Below are 13,742 nucleotides of genomic sequence, written 5' to 3' on the forward strand. Positions count from 1 at the left end.
GAAAAAAGGACATAAGTTTTTTCACGATTTTCGCAAAAAATCTTGATGGTTACATCATTAAATTTGCCAAAAATCGGCCTCATTTCCGAACCCGAGATTGGGAAGATCACCAGAGAGGCGCAGAACACGGAAAAGAGAAGGTTAAAGCCTCGGGCCGCTTATCTGAGAAAACATATCATGAAATATGCTCTAAGAAGGAATAAACAATTCGTAATCTCTGTTGGGAGCGGGGATCATCGTAATTCAATTAACGTTCAGCAGCCCCGTTACTTGAAAATAAAAGTGGGCTTTGCAAAAGGCGTCATTTGTCTTTGAGCTTAGAAAATTCTCGAGGTGATTTGCATTGGATAAGTAAGCTGTGTAAAGTAGATTGTAATTCGGAACATTCAATCAAGCATTAGTTGAGGTCGGATTTATTCTTATTGCTGAACATAAAGTCGTGTTATAAATCAGAAGAAAAATGGGTAAGACTTTCATTGAACACAAGTGTGCGGTGGGGCTAATTATTCTTACAATTCCGGTATAAGAGGGAACAGATCAAGACGCAATTTTCACCCGTCTTAACTCGATTTACGTAAATCTGAACGGAAATTCGCTGCGTGACGTGTCATACCGCAGTCCGGCACGAAAGATTTTTGGCCAGAAGAATAACATGCAGGTCAAAAAAGACGCATTCGTGAGCGGCTACAAAAATCTGTGCAAAATAGATCAGGAGTTCGAGTCCGATGTGGAATCAAAGAATGACATTGTTAAGAAATGCATATGCGAGCGTCCGATGAAGCCCCTCGAGTGTAGTCGCTGCCGCCACTACTTCCGTGGACGTGTTGCCACAATATGCGAGAAGCATCCAATGGTGAGTTCTTTCCTAGGTTTTTCTTTACTGTTGGTTATGGTCTAACATCACATGTGCCCATAGGAGACTTTCCTGATGGACTTTCGCCAGTGTCCCTACTGTTCGGCGAGTCGCGACAAGATCAAGGCATCTGATTTGACCTGGGATCCGAGATCTGAGATCCGTAAGATAGAGAACGCTCAACTACCCGATGATTCTCTGTAAATCGAGTTTGATACTCGCCAGCATCAGAATCAAGAACTGTACAATACCAAGAAACTTGTCAAAGAAAAGTAGTTTTTTTTTTAAATCGTGCGACCCAGATGAGTCTGGAGTCTCTGTTGAAGTTGTGCGTGTTGTGCGGGAAACACTCTTTATTTGTTGCTGGTAAAAAGACAATCTGTAAAATTACAAATCAATATGATGATTGCCTGAATATCATACCTATTAAAACTGCAGTTCAATGATATTTTACTGTGTAGCCCATGCTCGTTCCCTTTTTTTACTGTGTGCCTATGTATAATAATGCACATTATTCCTTCCACTTGAACTAAGCTCATCATATTATGAATTAATAAGTCAAGTACCCTCCTTAATTGGTGAAACGAATTAGATAACGTCGCGGGGGGGCAACGATTCTATCAGGTATTGCAAATTAAACTTGTTGCCATGGCAGCCGCAGCCATACACCAACAGTGCCGTACCGAGATATGCATTTTAATCTGCGATATGGAGAAGCACTCCGGTGATAACTTAAATTAGACAGAGTCGCACAAAAGTATGCCGCGGATCGACACTTAGTCGGAGTTTACCCATGATACGTAGCGGTTTGAAGTCATATCGGGCCTGTAGGCGGCGGGTGGGCGACGCGCTCATTGCCCGTGACTACTACGGAGCCATCCAGATGCTGATTGCCATTGCCTATGTCCTGGGCATTACACCGTTCGTGGTGGCTCACAGCGCAAAGGGGGAGTCCGGGATGCGGCAATCCTGGTATGGATTTGTCAATGCCATCTCCCGATGGGTGCTGCTCGCCTACTGTTACACGTACATCAATCTCCACAACGAGAGCCTAATTGGCTACTTCATGCAGAATCGGATCTCGCAGTTCAGCACCCGGCTCCACAACATTTGTGGAATTTGGTCGGCAGTCTTTACCTTCATCATGCCCCTGCTGCTGCGCCGACACCTGCAGCGATTCATCGAGGATGTTATGGAGGTGGATCGGCGCCTGGACCGGCTCCGCCACCCCGTCAATTTCAATGCGGTCTTTGGAGTAGCCACCTTGGTTTTGGCCTTGGTTGCCCTGCTGGACACCATTATTACTGTCACCTGTCTGGTGTGCCTGGCCCAGATGGAGGTGCGCGCCTCTTGGCAGCTGATCTTCATCCTGGTCTACGAACTCATGGCCATATCCATGACAATTGTCATGTTTTCTTTAATCAAGCGAACGGTTCAACGCCGCTTAAACTATCTGCATACGGTGAGTAGATGTAAAGGAGGAGTTTAAACTGTGCTGATTTGTGTTGATATGGCAACTATAAAGAAAATCTCCAAGAATGGTCCACCCATTCTTTAATTCTCTTTTGGGCTACCCTTGGCCTCGCATTACTCATCAATTTGCTCTGACATCCCCAAGCAACGTATATTGTATTTGGTTCCATTGGACCACCTATGCGCCTCGCCAGAAACTGTGTATTTATTTATTGGATGCTGGGGACCGACTCAGCTGCCCAGGGCATTGACGAACAGGCGAAGTAGAGTAGGCAGCGGGTCCGAAAGCGTAAAGATAGAATTGAAACACCGAGCGTGCCCGCTCCATAAAAAAAACACCGCCATAGAAATGGGGTTTGGGGTCTCATGCATCATCTTGGAAATTGTATAGTCGTTGGTTGGACTTATCGCTTAAAGTATATGAAGCTATGCTATTTCTGTCATCATATTCCACCTGTCAATCAGACTATAGTCTTAACTAACCTATGCCCATGAGAAACCCTGTGCGAAGCAAATTGAAAGAAGAAATCTGATCAGCTTATGGTAAGCAAATGGCCAGGAACAACCCCATACCTCACCCATCACACTTTCTACATAGCTAGCCCAGCCCCCTAGTACACTCGTGGATAGTTGAAGTGTGACCAGATATGCGATTACCCGAGTGTCACACGATAATGAAGATAATGAATTGCCCGTCACGAAGCGCACATAGACAGACAACACACATGCTGGCTGGCTGGCAGCTTTCATTCTGGCCTAGCAAATGAATAAAATTCAAGGCGTCGTCGCCTTGGCCATGTTCTCTTCCAACAAGGACACGGACTCCCACACAGGGACACTTGTTGCTGCCGCCCTGCCCTGCCCTGCCACTGGCTGTTGCAAATCCCAGGCAACATCATAATGAGCTTCTGGCTGGGCATAACTTCCGCCTGCCGGCATTTGTTTTTATTTTCGCCACAGCTCCTTCCACCACTCGTACGCATCGTTTGCTCGTTTAAATTCTTCGTAGGACATCGTTATCCATTTGTGAGCCAGTTCGCATTGACACTTTCACCCGGACGGTTGTGAACGCTCCCTGCTGTTGGCTGTTCTGTTTCCCCCTGATAGTCATGTCCACTGCGCTACGTCGGGTGCGCAAGTACTTCATCTCATCACAGGTCTATGAGGCACTACGTCCGTTGTTCTTCCTCACATTTCTGTACGGACTGACGCCGTTCCATGTGGTCCGTCGGAAGATGGGGGAATCCTATCTGAAGATGTCCTGCTTTGGCGTATTCAATATCTTCATCTACATATGCTTGTGCGGCTTCTGTTACATCTCATCGTTGCGGCAGGGCGAGTCCATTGTGGGCTACTTCTTTCGCACGGAAATCTCCACCATCGGCGATCGTTTGCAGATCTTCAATGGCCTGATTGCCGGAGCTGTGATCTACACTTCGGCCATCCTGAAACGTTGCAAGCTGCTGGGAACCCTGACGATCCTTCACAGTCTCGATACGAACTTCTCCAATATTGGGGTGCGCGTCAAGTATTCCCGTATCTTCCGATATTCGATACTGGTGCTGGTCTTCAAGCTCCTCATTTTGGGTGTGTATTTTGTGGGCGTGTTCCGGCTGCTCGTCTCCCTCGATGTGACGCCCTCGTTTTGTGTCTGTATGACATTCTTCCTGCAACATTCAGTTGTTTCTATCGCGATTTGCTTGTTCTGCGTGATTGCCTTCAGCTTCGAGCGTCGTCTCAGTATCATCAATCAGGTGAGTGTGAGGGGGCGAGTGCCTCTGGTAAATATTTACCCGCAAAAAGCCACAAAAAGCAGGTGCAGACAGCGTGACTGTCCGAGGGTAATCGCTTTTACCATCACGTCGCTTTATTGCTCGTGCCCCAATGAAGTGAAGTGAAAATTAATTTATGTAAATCCAGGGAAACACAAGAGTGCTTTGCTGTGTATTTTTATTGGTTTAACCTGGTTGCTGCTCTTCAAAGATCGTGTGCTTTGATTTAGTTTGACATAGAGTGGAGAGGACTGACTATGAGTTATGGTCAACAAGTGTTGCCTATTTTTGGCGGTCTGTAATGACGGCAAATGGAGGAAACTGAGTTCGTGGACTTGTGATTTGTTTTGGATGTAATTTCGTAATTGAGAGATTGGTATATGAGTGCCGTTGTCTGGTTCCAATGATGATCTGAATCGAAGAAATTTGCTTACACTTATATTCTAGTCCTTCTTTTTATCTCTTGAGGAATCCTTTGTAATGGGCAGACCATTGGTTTAATTCTAATTGAATCGTATCAATGAGAAGGTTTCGTTGCGGAAGTAGGATTTGGTTTTAAAGGAAGGAGCAGGTACCAGGTGCACGCAGTACACGAGGATCTATCTGCAGCTGCTCCTTCGCCTTCTTCTTCGCATGCTCGGTGGGACGTCTGATCACAATGCCTATATGGCGGCAAGGCATCCATGCTTTTCCATGCATCTTGTAATCCACGCAAGTGGTGTCCTGATCGTTCAATTCTGGGGAGCCACTGGCCCGTCTCCGTGTTGTATGAGAAGGGCAGGGAGGCTTCTCTGCCCCGTCCTGCGCCACCCTACGTTCGAATACGGATGGCCTTTGCTCCTTGCACAGTGAGCCATGGTGTGGCTGCATTGTCCCACCCGTTTCCGGGTGACGGAAAATCTCCGCCCGGGGCTGTCCTTCGGTGGGATTGTTGGCCTTCCGCTGGGTGGTGATTGAGCAGATGTTATTGTTGCCGCTCGTGCGGATGGGGAGCTTCCTAGTGCGTATCCCGGCGAAAGCGGTACTGCCCACTTTTGTCCGATTCGGGTTCGCGTTTGTTGCCGAGCCAGCCGCGGCAATTGGCTGCCTCGCAGTAGCAGGGCTGGGCAATCCTTTCGTACGGCTGGTACCGGTAGTCGAAGGTGATCTCCTCCCCTGGCATAATGCTCTTCACGCTGAAGAGGCCGATTCTCAGCTCCCCGTTGACCGTCCACTTCTGGGTCTCTGCATTGGGATCGCAGCTGTGGTTCATGAAACGCGATATGTTGCCCCCCATCGTGGCATCGATGATGGCCCCACCCCGCAGCGCCATGAAGTAGTAATGCCGGTTGCGCTGCTCTGCGTAGCGATGCTGACGTCGCTCGAACTCTGCGCTGTCGATCACCTCTCCCACGTACTCCATGATGAACTCTCCGGCTGGGATCGCCAGTTCGGCTGTAATCCCACAGCCCTTCTTCTCGGTGCGGAAGACGCGACAGGGCCAGCACTGGTTCAGCTGAAAGCGTTTGTTCGTGCACCGCTCTCCGTTGGAGCACAGCGGACCACACTCGATCATCAGCATACGGTTGATGCAGCCCGATCCGCAGAACAGATACTCCTGGGACTGGGCCTCCTCATCGCCAGTGAAGTAGCAGTTGCACTCCATCTCCGCATTCTCCTGGCTCACCTGCCTGGAACATCTGTATTGGTTCTCGCGGAGCAGCTGGAACGTGAACAGGCCCTCGCTGCGCAGGAACTGCTCGTTGATGGCCTCCGTGTTGGCCAGCATCGCCATCTGGTCCTCCATGCTGATGGACGGCGGATTGAAAGCAACGACCCTTCCCTGGCTGACCTTCGGCCTTTGGAGCTTTTGTTTGATGCGGTGCGAGCGTCGCACGCCGCCCCCGCCACCACCGTCTTCATTGTAGCTCAGAAGATTGAAAGCCGTCGGGGAGTCGTCCTGGTTAGGCCTGGCGCTGAAACAGGGTCCTGGATAGACGGAAAGAGCTCTCATTTTAATTTTAAAATGCAATCTTTTTAGAAATGACACTATTTTCACAGACATTCCAAATATTAAATATTTCGCTCATCCCAAAGTGCTGATTGGTGCTATGGACAAAGAATTACCCATTGTCATGTGTTCAATTTCAAAAATTAAACGGTTGGTATCTTTCACCCATGAAAAAAGGTGCAACTGGTTGAAATTGAGACACCAGGGTTGATTTCGCATCGTTTCGTATCGAAAATCATCCCTGTATCTCTACTGCGATTTAAATAAAATTATTCAACAAAATGACATATTTACAGGCACTCCTATATTATTCTTTCTGTGATTCACCCTTTTTCAACTAAACGATTTTCAATGCAAAAATATGCAAATTCAAGAGTACTCTTAGAATCACTCGCAACATTAAAGTTTCACTTTTCTACGCATTATTTAAATCAGCCAACGAACTCAATGGAAACCATCTTAATCATACCCTTAAGTCCGATGGCACTCTTCCGCGCAAGCTGGGCGAAATCTCACCTGACAAAAGGACACAAGAACACACACACCTAATAACCATAGCAATATCCTGTTGAACAATTGACATAAATTCATTTGAGCATTTCACGGAAACCATAAAACTCATTAGGCTTATGATGGGGGTCAATAAACGCAGAGAAAAAGGGGAGAGAACATCATTATTGGTCTCTGGTCATTCATTGATCCAAATAGAAAATATCCCCGCAGGTTGACCGACAAAGACACGCGGGAAAAACTTCCCCTGAATGTGGGGAAATCGGACCATGACAGAGAATACCCTGGGGTAAAGATGTCCCCTGGGGAAACGCCATTAATTAAAATGCAGCAGCTTAAGCTAATAGGTTAATGGTCGGACCCCGAACGGAAGGCAGCTTGCCAAACGGCTGTCTAGACCGGGACAGTACATAAAAATGGAAAATTATTTACTTTTCCTGCTGGCCCCACCTAATGGCAGAGTTTCCTGGGAGGAGGTGCCTGGTAGAAATGCAAATCATTTGTGGTCTCTGGCGTCAGTTGCCGGGCGAAGCTCAAACGGAGCGGACACTACCAGAATCATGGAAGCGGGCAAGGATACGGATACGGTGGAAATAGAGGTCGAGTCCGGCCTGTGCCAGCCGTTGCGCCGTCGCGTGCGTCGTTTCCTCTCCGCCAAACAGCTGTACGAGTGTCTGCGTCCAGTCTTCCATGTGACCTACTGGCACGGTCTCACATCCTTCTACATCAGCAGCGACAGTGCCACAGGCCGCAAGGACATCAAAAAGACCATATTCGGCTTTGTCAACGGGATTATCCACATAACCCTCTATGCCATCTGCTATACCCTCACGATCTTCAACAATTGCGAGTCCGTGGCCAGCTATTTCTTCCGTTCCCGCATCACCTACTTTGGGGACATGATGCAGATTGTTAGCGGCTTTATTGGCGTCACTGTCATCTATCTGACGTCCATCATCCCCAACCATCGCTTGGAGCGTTGCCTTCAGAAGTTTCACACTATGGACATGCAACTGCAGACCGTTGGCATCAAGATCATGTATAGCAAGGTCCTGCGATTCAGCTATATGATTCTGTTCTCCATGTTTATGGTGAACATTTGCTTCACCTGTGGCACCTTCTCCGTGCTGTACTCTTCGCTAGTGGCCCCCAGCATGGCATTGCACTTCACCTTCCTCATTCAACATACAGTCATCTCCATAGCCATTGCCGTTTTCACTTGCTTTACGTATCTGGTGGAGATGCGTCTGGTGATGGTAAATAAGGTAATGTTTAAAAAGGCTTTGTTTCAGTTCTGAAAAAATTGTTATATTGAGAGATCTTATATCCTTCCCATAGTGTTTAATGTCTTGATCCCCCAAAGATAGTTCGTACTTCTTAAGCTCGTCATATCTTTGGGGAAATCCTCATCCAAAGACTGGTAAGAGATGAAGTTTATTTCAGAGGCAAAGGCAAACTACTCTTAAAGCACTTCATACGTCATACAAATTATATAGACTTGAGACTCAAACAATTCCCTCTCCTATTCTTGAAAACTATCGCCCAGTCTCTCCCACCAATTTAATAATTCCCAAATCAATCACAATACTCACCAAGAAACCTTATTACCTTGGGGTTAAACCCTTAAAGCGTGGTTCCTTATACAATTCAATTAATTTAATTAGCACGGACACTGGCCATGAACCATGAACCATGAACCATGAACCCACAAGTTTTATAATTTCATAAACGCTGGCCAACAAAATGAGGGTAAAAACTGTCATTAAATAAAAACTTGCTGAATGTGTGATGGACGGGTTTCCATTACCTGACCTGTCAGCGGCGAAGAGTAGACAACAGTTAGCCAGCCATCAAGTCCAAGGTGTGGGTATGTGGGTTCTTGGGCCATGAAAACTTTAAGAACTAATGAGAGAACTGAACTTTAGGATAAAGCTATAAAAGGAACTTGTGTCCACAGAATGGATAACAGTTGTCCGTTGCACTTGCGATGAGTGGATTTTGGCGGGAGTTGTTCCACCCGAGAGATGCCCACGGCTCGGAGCAGACGCTGCTCCTGTGCACCTTCATCCTGGGTCTGACGCCATTCCGACTCAGGGGCGAGACAGGGGCTCGACACTACCAGCTTAGCAAAATAGGGTACCTGAATGCCCTCATCCAGTTGAGCTTCTTCAGCTACTGCTTCCTCACGGCCCTCATCCAGCAGCAGAGCATTGTGGGCTATTTCTTCAAGTCCGAAATATCTCAGGTCGGGGAATCGCTCCAAAAATTCATTGGCATGACAGGCATGTCCATACTCTTCCTGTGCAGCACCATCCGGGTGCGCCTGCTGATTCACCTCTGCAATCTGATATCCCGTATTGATGGACATCTACTGGATGTGGGTGTGGTCTTCAATTATCCGGCAATCATGAGGTTGAGGCACTCGCAGCTCTTTCTGATGTCCACTGTGCAGTTGGCGTATGGAATAAGCTCCACTTGGATGCTGCTGCGGAACGATGTGAGGCCCAGCTATCCCGCAGCTGTGGCGTTCTATGTGCCCCTGATCTTTCTGCTGAGCACTGTGATCCTGTTTGGAGCCTTCCTCCATCGTCTGTGGCAGCACCTGGAAGCATTGAATAAGGTGTGAAACTGAAACTGTAGAATAATTGAATGACATGTTTTACTGTCCTGTCCGCCGTTTGAAGCTCTTTATTTAATTAGCTGCGTATTAGTCAGGACGATTATTGGTAATCATCCCATCAATTGGGGTATAGTTCCATTTCATTAGCGTCTCATTATTCATAGAGATTACCATCCCGCTCGGGCGAGTCAGAGTCGGAAGCTACTCAATTGGTTACGTTACTCATACGCCATGCGGCTGTTCAATCGTTTGGTTTACATGGCGCGTCCTCACGACGTCTACACCTGTTACCGGGTGACCCTGTGGCTGGCACTCTGGCTGGGCATTGTGCCCTACTATGTGACCAGCACATCCGCCGGCAGCAGCAGACTCAGTGCATCCTACTTTGGTTACTTCAACATCATCTTTCGCATGATTGTATACGTTGTGAACTTTATGTACAGTGCCCTCGATCCTCGCTCCCTGATGTCAAACTTCTTTCTGTCGGATATCTCGAATGTGATCGATGGCCTGCAGAAAGTCAATGGAATGTTAGGCATCTTAGCCATACTCCTCATATCACTGGCCAAGCGTCGGAAGCTGCTGCATGTCCTGGCCGTATTCGATTGCCTGGAACGTGAGTCGTTTCCGCGGGTTGGGATAACCCATCACCAGGGACCTGCAGCACGGCGTATGAATCGCTTGGTCCTCGTCATGACTGGCACTATGACGGCCTATATCACTTGCAGCTTTCTCATTATCAGCATGAGAGATGCGGGCACATTCTCCATATCCTCGGTTATTAGTTATTTTTCGCCGCATTTCATAGTTTGTGCCGTTTGCTTTTTGGCGGGCAATTTGATGATCAAATTGCGCATCTACTTGAGTGCTCTACATAAGGTTAAGATAGATCTGATTCTAAAGTTATTCATTGAAAAATTCATTTGTTGTATTTGCAGGTCCTGAAGAACCTCTCCCATCAGTGGGACTCTCACAGCTTGAAGGGAGTGGTCCAGAAGCAACGTTCCCTCCAATGTCTCGACTCCTTTTCCATGTACACAATTGTGACCAAAGATCCGGCAGAGATTATACAGGAATCCATGGAGATACATCACCTGATTTGCGAGGCTGCCGCCACGGCCAACAAATACTTCACCTACCAACTGCTTACGATCATATCCATTGCTTTTCTGATTATTGTTTTCGATGCGTACTATGTTCTGGAGACATTGCTGGGCAAATCGAAGCGCGAAAGCAAATTCAAAACGGTGGAATTTGTCACCTTCTTCTCATGTCAAATGATTCTGTACTTGATTGCCATCATTTCGATTGTGGAGGGCAGCAATCGGGCCATCAAGAAGAGCGAAAAAACTGGAGGCATAGTCCACTCTCTGATGAACAAAACCAAAAGCCCGGAGGTCAAGGAAAAGCTACAACAATTTTCCATGCAGTTACTGCACTTGAAAATCAATTTTACAGCCGCGGGTCTCTTTAACATCGATAGAACTTTGTATTTTACGGTAAGTGGTTGGATAGAATAATAGAATAGTATGTATAGTATTTCACTAATTTTCACTTATCTTCTTTAACAGATCAGTGGTGCGTTGACCACGTATCTCATCATCTTGCTGCAGTTCACATCCAATTCCCCCCACAATAGCAATGGGAATTATTATTCTTGTTGTGAGACCTTCAATAATATAACGAATCATACAAATTAGATGTAAATGTATGTAGTTACGAATATACTACCAATTATGGGTGTGGAGTGAGTGCGATGGAGCCGGGGTGAAATGATATAGAATACGAGTACGTCCAGATGTTTGTGCAACTACCATGTACCAGAATATGTATTTTTTGTATGTAAATGTTTGTTCTTGTTGCTTTCAAAGTGTTGTCTATATTCCAATTAATTATTGGCAATAAATAATCGTAAAAAAGAATTTAAAGTGCTGTTTTAGTAGAACTTTTCGTCTGAATTGAGTTAGAGAGTCCGCTTATTCCTTCCCCTTTTTTGTGGTTTAGCCGACAAACCCATCAGGTTAATGCTCTTAATATCTTGAGTGAAATTTCCTTTCTGCGTATTGCTACTTTTGGTCGGGTTGCGTGGGCCCTAAATGCCTTTTCACGCTTGCCATAAATTGTTTGCCAATTGAAATGTATAGCGTGTAGTACGGTGGAGTGGTTCAAAAAATGCCCGGGTCACGGAATCGCGCTGAACTCGAGGCAATTGTTTGCTGATGACCTTGTCTCCGGGCCCCCATCTGAACCTCCTCGCGGTGGCTCATTTAAGCTTAATTAAATATTTGTCGCTATTGATATTAGCTTATTATGCTGTCCCAGCGTCCATGTGTCTGCCGTATAACGTGTGCCGTGTGCCGTGTGCCAAGGTGTGTGGCAGACCCTTTAACGATTTTGATATATGAGCCTTGTCTCGCGTTAGCTGTTGGCACCGCACAATGACAATGGCAATCATCATCAGCCGGGCACTTCCGTTCTTCAGTTTGCGGAAAATACGCGAGTCGTGCAGACGTTTCCTCTTACGCAACAGTTAGACAAGACAAAATGGCTTTTAAGCTGTGGGAGCGCATCTCCCAAGCGGACAATGTATTTCAGGCTTTGCGTCCGCTGACATACATCTCCCTGCTGGGCCTGGCTCCGTTTCGCCTCAATCTGAATCCGCGGAAGGAAGTGCAGACATCCACATACTCATTCGTCGCCGGTATCTTGCACTATCTGTTCTTCGTGTTGTGTTTCGTGACATCTGGCCTGGAGGGCGACTCCATAATTGGCTACTTCTTTCAGACGAATATTACGCGGCTGGGCGATAAAACCCTGCGTCTGACTGGTATCCTCGCCATGTCCACCATCTTTGGCTTCACGATGTTCAAGCGGCAACGTTTGGTCAGCATTATACAGAACTACATTGTGGTGGATGAGATATTCGTACGGCTGGGCATGAAGCTGGACTATCGTAGGATTCTGTTGTTTAGTTTCCTAATTTCCCTGGGCATGCTGCTGTTTAACGTCATCTACTTGTGTGTGAGCTATGGCCTGCTGGTGAGTGCCACTATATCGCCCTCGTTCGAGACCTTCACTACGTTCGCCCTGCCCCACATAAACATCAGCCTAATGGTCTTCAAGTTTCTATGCACCACGGACTTGGCCAAGAGTCGTTTTAGCATGCTCAACGAAGTGAGATAAGATACACTTAAATTCGAAAACATTTTACATGTTAATGCGATACTCCACAAATAGATCCTGCAGGACATTCTGGATGCACACATCGAGCAGTACAACGCCCTGGAGCTCTCGCCCATGCATTCGGTGGTGAATCACAAGCGATACTCGCATCGTCTGCGAAATTTTATCAGTACTCCGATGAAGCGGTACAGCGTGACTTCCATAATACGCCTGAATCCGGAATATGCCATCAAACAGGTGTCGAACATCCACAATCTGCTGTGCGACATTTGCCACACCATCGAGGAGTACTTCACCTATCCGCTGCTCGGCATTATAGCCATCTCCTTTCTGTTTATACTCTTTGATGACTTTTACATCCTCGAAGCGGTCCTGAACCCCAAGCGACTGGATGTCTTTGAGACGGATGAGTTCTTTGCCTTCTTCCTCATTCAAATGAGTTGGTATATTGTCATAATCATACTGATTGTGGAGTCCAGTAGTCGAACTATTCTGGAAAGCAACCAAAGTGCAGCCATTGTTCACAAGATCCTCAATATCACCGATGATCCAGAGCTGCGCGATCGTCTGTTCCGGCTCTCATTGCAGCTCTCCCACAGGAGAGTGCTCTTCACAGCCGCAGGACTTTTTCGCTTGGACCGCACGCTCATATTTACAGTCTGTACGATGAGATATCTGCAAATGAACTTTAATTAATTTTTTTATTCTATTGCGTCGTTGCAGATAACTGGCGCCGCCACTTGCTATCTCATTATACTCGTTCAATTCCGCGCCACACATCACATGGAAGACGCAGTCGGCGCAAATGCTTCTCACATTCACTTTCTCCATGATTAGTCAAGCATTTACATGTTCCATTGCGGTTTATATTTCTTTAAGCACAAATTAAAAACAAAAACACACAAATATGCAAATATTTTAAGTAAGTGATAAGTAGTACGGATTCATCTATGCCTTACCGATGGCAAGAATAAGTTCAAAATTCAACAGATGCGTACATTCTAACTGAAAGAACGAATTAAATACCAAATACCGATCGCACAATCATGCAGGGCTTTAGTACACATTTAAATTTTAAAAAATGTAAGAATGTTGTCTCATTTTTACATGTTCTTGCGAATTTGAATTTAAATTTGAAGTAACATTTTCGTTGCAGCAGTTGACATTGCACGGTCACACTAGAATTGGCAAAATGAGGGGCTGTTAAGCGCCAAATTTATCGTTCGATAACAGACCACCGTAGGGGTCTTGTAACACTGTCACATTCAAATGAAAAACCGTTACATCGGGTAAAATTCGACTTTGGGACCTACTTTCACATCAGGAAATGCCATGTGTTCC

The 13,742-nt window shown here is 46.4% G+C and overlaps 5 protein-coding genes across 7 annotated transcripts; all 5 read left to right on the forward strand.

The window, feature by feature from the left end:
* Positions 1-314: 314 nt before the first annotated feature.
* LOC108161445 (uncharacterized protein CG13380-like) lies at positions 315-1,299 on the forward strand. Its single transcript, XM_017295706.2, has 3 exons — positions 315-464; positions 528-853; positions 917-1,299. The coding sequence occupies exons 1-3, from the start codon at positions 461-463 to the stop codon at positions 1,055-1,057; spliced, it is 471 nt and encodes a 156-aa protein (XP_017151195.1). The 5' UTR covers positions 315-460; the 3' UTR covers positions 1,058-1,299.
* Positions 1,300-1,646: 347 nt separating this feature from the next.
* LOC117188670 lies at positions 1,647-2,411 on the forward strand. Its single transcript, XM_033392859.1, has 2 exons — positions 1,647-2,315; positions 2,379-2,411. The coding sequence occupies exons 1-2, from the start codon at positions 1,647-1,649 to the stop codon at positions 2,409-2,411; spliced, it is 702 nt and encodes a 233-aa protein (XP_033248750.1).
* A 181-nt stretch (positions 2,412-2,592) lies between these two features.
* Positions 2,593-4,252, forward strand: LOC117189041 (putative gustatory receptor 28b). Of its 2 annotated transcripts, none has more exons than XM_033393931.1 (2): positions 2,593-2,869; positions 2,929-4,252. In XM_033393931.1, the coding sequence occupies exon 2, from the start codon at positions 3,436-3,438 to the stop codon at positions 4,222-4,224; it is 789 nt and encodes a 262-aa protein (XP_033249822.1). In that variant the 5' UTR covers positions 2,593-2,869; positions 2,929-3,435; the 3' UTR covers positions 4,225-4,252. The 2 variants fall into 2 exon arrangements, with proteins under 2 accessions (XP_033249822.1, XP_033249821.1); XM_033393930.1 differs by having other exon boundaries at positions 2,594-2,869; positions 2,925-4,252.
* A 2,904-nt stretch (positions 4,253-7,156) lies between these two features.
* LOC108161474 (putative gustatory receptor 28b) lies at positions 7,157-11,130 on the forward strand. Of its 2 annotated transcripts, none has more exons than XM_033393932.1 (3): positions 7,157-7,863; positions 10,157-10,717; positions 10,790-11,130. In XM_033393932.1, exons 1-3 carry the CDS (start codon positions 7,159-7,161, stop codon positions 10,916-10,918), a joined length of 1,395 nt encoding a protein of 464 aa, XP_033249823.1. In that variant the 5' UTR covers positions 7,157-7,158; the 3' UTR covers positions 10,919-11,130. The 2 variants fall into 2 exon arrangements, with proteins under 2 accessions (XP_033249823.1, XP_017151231.1); XM_017295742.2 differs by lacking the exon at positions 7,157-7,863 and adding an exon at positions 8,586-9,218.
* Positions 11,131-11,762: 632 nt separating this feature from the next.
* Positions 11,763-13,238, forward strand: LOC108161187 (putative gustatory receptor 28a). Its single transcript, XM_017295408.1, has 3 exons — positions 11,763-12,392; positions 12,456-13,058; positions 13,125-13,238. Exons 1-3 carry the CDS (start codon positions 11,763-11,765, stop codon positions 13,236-13,238), a joined length of 1,347 nt encoding a protein of 448 aa, XP_017150897.1.
* The last annotated feature ends 504 nt before the right edge of the window (positions 13,239-13,742 follow it).

This window comes from Drosophila miranda, chromosome 4 (assembly GCF_003369915.1).
Source record: "Drosophila miranda strain MSH22 chromosome 4, D.miranda_PacBio2.1, whole genome shotgun sequence".
Lineage (NCBI taxonomy): Eukaryota > Metazoa > Arthropoda > Insecta > Diptera > Drosophilidae > Drosophila > Drosophila miranda.

What these genes read in the sequence shown, in the direction of transcription:
- LOC108161445 (XM_017295706.2), top strand. An exon ending in TATGCGAGAAGCATCCAATG is followed by an intron (nt 854 to 916) that starts GTGAGTTCTTTC and finishes ATGTGCCCATAG; the next exon opens with GAGACTTTCCTGATGGACTT.
- LOC117188670 (XM_033392859.1), top strand. Translation starts at nt 1,647, where the DNA reads ATGATACGTAGCGGTTTGAAGTCATATCGGGCCTGTAGGCGGCGGGTG. An exon ending in GCTTAAACTATCTGCATACG is followed by an intron (nt 2,316 to 2,378) that starts GTGAGTAGATGT and finishes GCAACTATAAAG; the next exon opens with AAAATCTCCAAGAATGGTCC.
- LOC117189041 (XM_033393931.1), top strand. Translation starts at nt 3,436, where the DNA reads ATGTCCACTGCGCTACGTCGGGTGCGCAAGTACTTCATCTCATCACAG.
- LOC108161474 (XM_033393932.1), top strand. Translation starts at nt 7,159, where the DNA reads ATGGAAGCGGGCAAGGATACGGATACGGTGGAAATAGAGGTCGAGTCC. An exon ending in GTCTGGTGATGGTAAATAAG is followed by an intron (nt 7,864 to 10,156) that starts GTAATGTTTAAA and finishes TTGTATTTGCAG; the next exon opens with GTCCTGAAGAACCTCTCCCA. An exon ending in ATAGAACTTTGTATTTTACG is followed by an intron (nt 10,718 to 10,789) that starts GTAAGTGGTTGG and finishes CTTCTTTAACAG; the next exon opens with ATCAGTGGTGCGTTGACCAC.
- LOC108161187 (XM_017295408.1), top strand. Translation starts at nt 11,763, where the DNA reads ATGGCTTTTAAGCTGTGGGAGCGCATCTCCCAAGCGGACAATGTATTT. An exon ending in GTTTTAGCATGCTCAACGAA is followed by an intron (nt 12,393 to 12,455) that starts GTGAGATAAGAT and finishes CTCCACAAATAG; the next exon opens with ATCCTGCAGGACATTCTGGA. An exon ending in ACCGCACGCTCATATTTACA is followed by an intron (nt 13,059 to 13,124) that starts GTCTGTACGATG and finishes GCGTCGTTGCAG; the next exon opens with ATAACTGGCGCCGCCACTTG.